Source organism: Lactuca serriola, chromosome 1 (assembly GCF_051521515.1).
Source record: "Lactuca serriola cultivar US96UC23 chromosome 1, Lser_US96UC23_V15, whole genome shotgun sequence".
Lineage (NCBI taxonomy): Eukaryota > Viridiplantae > Streptophyta > Magnoliopsida > Asterales > Asteraceae > Lactuca > Lactuca serriola.
Window position 1 is genome coordinate 138472155 of NC_136408.1, and position 7171 is coordinate 138479325.

The 7171-nt window shown below is 34.3% G+C and overlaps 1 protein-coding gene across 1 annotated transcript; it reads left to right on the forward strand.

Annotated features, from left to right (window-relative positions):
• Positions 1–4614: 4614 nt before the first annotated feature.
• On the forward strand, positions 4615–5565 carry LOC145099396 (chlorophyll a-b binding protein 21, chloroplastic). Its single transcript, XM_079036980.1, has one exon. The coding sequence runs from the start codon at positions 4673–4675 to the stop codon at positions 5465–5467; it is 795 nt and encodes a 264-aa protein (XP_078893106.1). The 5' UTR covers positions 4615–4672; the 3' UTR covers positions 5468–5565.
• Positions 5566–7171: the final 1606 nt, after the last annotated feature.

Genomic DNA, 7171 nt, shown 5'->3' on the forward strand with positions numbered 1-7171 from the left:
AAAAATTATAATAAAAATTATGAACAAACTAGACTCATTTTCCAAACTCTCAGAAGTTACAGAACTTGATTTGGACATTTTATGATTTTTCTACAATTTTTCCAATAACAGTTACAGAAAATGTTATTAACAGAAAAACACTATAAATTTCATTTCACCTTGTAACATGTTGAGCAAGGTATACATCATTATGTGATTATGTGTAGTTGCAATATATGAAAATTGTGTATTCTTATATAGACATACATCAGAAAACAAATGGATTTACACCTCCACAAGTATGACAAATATATATATATATATATATATATATATATATATATATATATATATATATGATATTACGAGGCTATATCCATTAAAATATAAACATTGATAAATTATGACAAGTAAGGCCTATGCTCATTACCCACGAAATCAATCGATAAACTATAATAGGTATAGTTTAGGGTTATTTATATAACAAACACATTATTAAAGGTCTTACACATACAAAAGAGTTATCGCCGCTATGGACAATTAAGATAATCTATAACAAGTATAGTTAAGCCATTATACCCCCACAAACGAACGCGTTAGTTATAATCGGTATAGTTATGGTAAATACATATTACAAACAAAGTAATAAACTATAATAGGTATAGCTTATGTTTCATCTACCCTAGGAACTTAATTACAAGAAAGGAATTCACCATCACTTTTGATAAGCTATTCATATGCATAGTTCAGGTTCACTAATCCCTATCACTCCCAGGTGAACTATGATATGTATAGGTTACACTCACCATCACCATCACTTTTGATAAGCTATTGATATGCATAGTTCAGGTTCACTAATCCCTATCACTCCCCGGTGAACTATGATATGTATAGGTTACACTCACCATCACCATCACTTTTGATAAGCTATTCATATGCATAGTTCAGGTTCACTAATCTCTATCACTCCCCGGTGAACTATGATATGTATAGGTTACACTCACAATCACCATCACTTTTGATAAGCTATCATATGCATAGTTCAGGTTCACTAATCCCTATTACTCCCCGGTGAACTATGATATGTATAGGTTATATTCACAATAGATTTTCGTATTGTTAGACTTCAACTATAATCGTTGAGCGTATATGCTTGAGTTATACAAGAATTTAGTCTGGATTGGCTTGGAATTGGTGGTGCCCGCCTCATCTCCTGTTCCTTGTTTGGTTGTGGACCTAGGGCGGACCCATTATATTCGACGTTTTATCTAACCTAAATCTTATATAACTTATATACGCTGGACAATTATAGGGGAAATCTACGGGTCAATCTAGGATACATCAACACATCATATAGGTTATATTCACAATCACCATCACTTTCGATAAGTTATTCATATGCATAGTTCAGGTTCACTAATCTCTATTACTCCCCGGTGAACTATGATATGTATAGGTTATATTCACATTAAAGGTTCGCATTGTTAGACTTCAACTATAATCGTTGAGCGTATATGCTTGAGTCATACAAGAATTTAGTCTGGATTGGCTTAGAATTGGTGGTGCCCGCCTCATCTCCTGTTCCTCGTTGGGTTGTGGACCTAGGGCAGACCCACTACATTCGACGTTTTATCTAACTTAAATCTTATATAACTTATATACGCTGGACAATTATAGAGGAAATCTACGGGTCAATCTAGGGTTCATCAACACATCATATAGGAATATTTTGTTTACACCTAACTAAGAAAATATTGGATTTTCTGGATACATATCCTATCGCTTTTAAAAAGGAAAACGGTTTCTACTCCAAACAAAACTCTTATGAACTCACCAACTTAATTGTTGACACTTTTCAAAACTTCTTGTATTCTCAGGAAATCAGTGAAACAGGAAAACTTCAGCGCTTTGAGGATGGGACGTTAAACCGTCAACAATTTATTTTTGTCATCATATTGTAATTGATTTTGAAACATGTAAACATATACTTTGATGTAACTTTTTCAATTATACTTATGATGGTTGTATTTACTTTGAGCACTATTATACACGTTGTTGTGATACTGTACATAAAGTCCTCCACCCCTGTACGTTTCCGCCATCCTTGGTTTGGGGGTGTGACAATTTTGTTTTTATTGTAGATCGAAATGTTGCAAACAATACTAAAGGACCTGACATATTATGCGACACTAGAAGAATGGTTTCGCTCATTTCTGCCACGAAATGAAAACGAAGGAAATGAGGGGAGTGATGAGGACGAGTAGCTACCCTTTTAGGATTTATGTAATGTTTTGTTTGAGTTACTATTTTAGATATATTGCATTTTGTTTGGATGAATATTTTGGACCAGATGTCTATGGATCAATATTTTGTATTAAATATAGTATTAAGTGTGGTTAATGTTTCGTAGCAGTTTTTATGCGTATTATATTGCTTTTATAATTGTAATGTTAAATAAAAAGGAAAATAATTTAGCGGTGACATGTAAGTATTAGTGGCGACATAACATTAACGATGACTGTAGGCATTAGTGGCGACAACACATTTGCGACGACAGAGGGCATTGGCGGCGACCTATTGAGCATTTACAGCGAGGTAAAAACGACGAGCTTTTTATGGTGACAAATCGCCGCTAATAGCTTTAGCGGTGACATGCATACTCTTCCGCGGCTACGCATGTCGCCGCAAATGATCATGTCTCTTGTAGTGGTAGCTTTCCCTATAATCATATCGATACCTTTCACACTTACTATGAAAATGAACAAAGAGATGGGATTACTTGTTTAAATTTTTGTTTAATAGGGAAATTGAAAGTAGGAGAACTATCGACCCTTTTCCAAAATTTGTGGTTTCGACCCCAATGCCTCGGGTATCTTGGAATCTGATTTGGGATAATCCAAGAACAAATTGATTTGGAATACATGCCTATTTCAATTATTAAAACACAAAAATACTTCTAGCTGATTGTGTTTTTCTCAGTTATGCATATAGAAGAAGAAGTAGTAGTTTTCATTTGTATATATAGTTCCGCAACGTTAATCTTCCAATTTTATATGAGGAAGATAATGGTTATGTAGAACACAACACCTATTTTAAATGAACACAAAACATGGGTTTTTGACAGGAAGATGATGGTAATGTAGGGGCTCTGCCCCTATACCCTGCTAGGGGCGCTGCTCCCAAACCCTATGTTCCCGAGTCGTGTATAGATATCTAAATATTCATTCCGGACCACATATCTTAGAAATTAACCAAAAAGTACTTGACTAGTCTTGGTTGAAAATCCTCACTACATTAAAATATTGATGACATTAAAATCACCAATGTATATGTATAAATAACTCTATATCAATGTTCTACATTTGAATGGTTTGAAATGCATTGATTTATTTTTTAAGTTGTAATACATACATTTGATTAGTATATCAATGATAGCCTAGAATTTTATAGATAACTTGATTATTAAAGATATATAATACAAAAGAGTATTATGTGATTAGGATAAATACTGCGAACATTGATAATAGTCCCCATTTTAAACACTAATATGGGCATCGAGAATGGGAGTTCAATGAAGGTTGAATCCCTATTCTAATAAAAGAATAGTTTTATTCTCATTTCGACATGTGTCATTCTATTATGCTTCTTAATTAATGCATATGTTATTCTTTTTTTGCCATGTGTCACCCTATTATGTCATCTAATTAATGCATGTCATTTATCAACCTATTGATTATTCACTAGTTTATAACCCGTAGGAACCACGGTTATAAAATTAATCAAACTTTTATAGTAAAAACTCAAAATTATTCATAAGTTAATTTAAATAAATTATTAATTTAAGAGATATTTTTTATTAGTTATGTGAAATTATAATCATTGATTCAAATAAATATATAAATTTTTTTTGGTCAAAGGGACAATTTTTGGATAACATTCTCAAACCAACGGATTTCCACATTGCTTGAGAAGAAGATTTGCTTGCTCGAAAAAAAGCCCAAGAGTTCTAGTAATACATAAGCTAAGGACAACCTAGCATTTTTTGGTCAAATGGACAATTTTTCGATAACATTAACCCATTTCCACAATGCTCTATGGAGAAGGACATCTGCTTAAAAATCAAATAAAATCTAGAAAATGAGTAGTTATATATCTCGAGAGCAGAGACTATATATATTTTATATATTCATCAAATAGTGTTTTCTTTTTTATCCAACGGGAACAAAGTTTTTGTGAAAACTGGGTTAAATTTAAGCTAGTAAATCTTGGATTAGTAAATTATAAGAAAAAAACAACAAAGAAAAAAACAAAGAATTATGTGCTCTAGAATAATTTTAATTGGAAAATATTATACTATTTTAATTTTAATATAGCAATTATGTAGTGTATGTAAGAGACAAGTTATTTACCAGTGGTGCACAACCGTTGAGGGTCCAAAGAAACTGCAACCTATCATGTCTTGTGAAATATCTGTATGGAAAGAACGAATATCAAAGGGTTGTGGAGCAGAGAAATGCCACCTGGACGAAGTCAAAATTAGAATATGCGTAGCCAATCAAAATGGGAGTAAAGATCGAAGAAGATATACAAGAGTTAGCCATGTAATCATAATCTTCACTATAAAGCAGATGCCCAAACACACTCATTTTCATAACTCAAACAAAGACTCCTAATTTCAAACACACTCTCATCAATGGCTGCCTCCACCATGGCTCTATCTTCTCCTTTCTCCGGACAGGCAGTGAAAGTAGCTCCATCTGGTTCTGAGCTTTCTGGGAATGGACGTGTTTCTATGAGGAAGGCTACAGTCAAGCAGGTTGCATCTGGAAGCCCATGGTATGGCCCAGACCGTGTCAAGTACTTGGGTCCATTCTCCGGTGAGTCCCCAACCTACCTTACAGGCGAATTCCCCGGTGACTATGGCTGGGACACCGCCGGACTTTCTGCCGACCCAGAAACCTTTGCCAAGAACCGCGAACTTGAAGTTATCCACTGCAGGTGGGCCATGCTTGGAGCTCTAGGATGCGTCTTCCCCGAGCTTTTAGCCAGAAATGGTGTCAAGTTCGGTGAGGCTGTCTGGTTCAAAGCTGGATCCCAAATCTTCAGTGAGGGTGGGCTTGACTACTTGGGAAACCCTAGTTTGGTTCATGCTCAGAGTATCTTGGCCATTTGGGCTACCCAAGTGATCTTGATGGGTGCTGTTGAGGGTTACAGAATTGGTGGTGGACCCCTCGGTGAGGTTGTTGACCCACTTTACCCTGGTGGAAGCTTCGACCCCTTGGGGCTTGCTGATGACCCCGAGGCTTTTGCGGAGTTGAAGGTGAAGGAAATCAAGAATGGTCGGCTTGCCATGTTTTCCATGTTTGGGTTCTTTGTTCAAGCCATTGTAACCGGAAAGGGACCATTGGAGAACTTGGCTGACCACCTTGCTGACCCTGTGGCTAACAATGCTTGGTCCTATGCTACAAACTTTGTCCCCGGAAAGTGAGCTTATTAGTTTTCTTTAAAAGTGTTTTGTAGATGAAGTGTATGACAATTTCTTTGTAAATTAATATGATATTTTATATGGTTGTGTTTTGAGTTGCATTTTACAATTTTACGTACCTTTCTTTTTACTTTTTAGCTACACATATTTTTACGAGTTATCATCATGTATAATGTATTAGTAGCAATTGTGAAAGCACCAAATGCAATTTTAATATTTTAATTCTAGTTTTAAGTAAGATGTAGAAATAAGAAGTGTTGTTGTTTTAGAAAAAATAAATAACTAAAGGTATAAGTCAATGGTTAAGGCTTTGCCTCTTTCGTTAGAAGGTAGAAGGTTTGATTCACGGTCTTGTTGCGGAACAAAGTGAAGTAATTTGCTTGAAGTTTTGGGGTATGTATTGTATCGTCTTTTGTATCTGGCATAGAATATAGTACCTTGTTAAACCTAAAATATTTTCTTTTATATATTGAATGTTAAATATAATACTTTTAACATAACATACATTATTAAGGATCTTGGTTATGTTGGAGAAAACTGGTTAACGACCAAAGTTGAGGGTTCAATGATATATATCGAAAAATTAAATTTTAATTTTTCGTTACAACGTAATTAAAAATGATATTAAATATTATTTCGGTTATGATCTTTTTATTAATTATTGGTTATTCATTATGTTTTAATGTCAATTTAAGTGTCCATTATGATTTTGTTGCATACATACAACATCTCTACCACCATTTGGAAAGACCACATAACGAAAATCGACCCCTCCCTTCTTCTCCTCTGCTATGTTCTTTTTTTTTACTGCTTAAAAGGTAAAATTCCAGCCTAATATAGGTTTGGGTGGTCTCGAAGAAACACTTCTTGTATCTTGAAAAACAAACACGCAATAGAGCCAGGGACGGAACCAGAAATTTTTTTCATAGATATGACAATTTTTTTTTTCCGAACATGGTTAAAATGGTGTTCTAACAAAATAAATTGTTTGTTTGCTAGTAGAAGGGTGAATTTCCAACAGTTAGAAGTCCACTTAACTACAACTCAGAAGAAATGAAACAATGAGGAATTTATATCCATCCAAAATAGATTCGGAATATGAAACATGTGACAAATGATCACTTATATCAAAGGCAATCAATTCTACATATTAAATCAATAAATCTAGTAAGAAGTACGTTCCTAAATAACATTCACATGTACAATCCTTTTATATATAAGCGAAGTATAGGATCACAATTAGACTCGTTTAATATCAAAAAGAAAAATCAACCTCGTGGAGAATAACATCGACCCTCCAATGGACGCCGATGTTCCAAATTGACGACATCAACACTCCTCCCATTCGACATTCTCATCTCCCTGGTAAAGCCTTTTCATTGATGTATGTTATCGAACACTTGGTGATCATACAAAAATAAAGAGTAAGTGCGTACACATTCGGAATTGACACAGTCTCAATTGCTGGTTAGGACATAAAATCGACATCATCCAAAAAATTTTATGGTTCTGGAACAAATAAGAGGGGTAGCATGAGATACTCCTTGCTCTATGTTGGTCCTCCCTTTTGATAGAGACGAATTTGTTTTATGGGCATTGTGTTAAACACATGACTCAATATTTTTTGTTTTCTCGTTTAATTTCATACATTTTTATAATATAATTCCTACAATTATAAAACGAATTCATTTTCACAAAACGAAACGA

Coding starts and splice junctions, on each gene's coding strand:
- LOC145099396 (XM_079036980.1), top strand. CDS start 4,673: ATGGCTGCCTCCACCATGGCTCTATCTTCTCCTTTCTCCGGACAGGCA.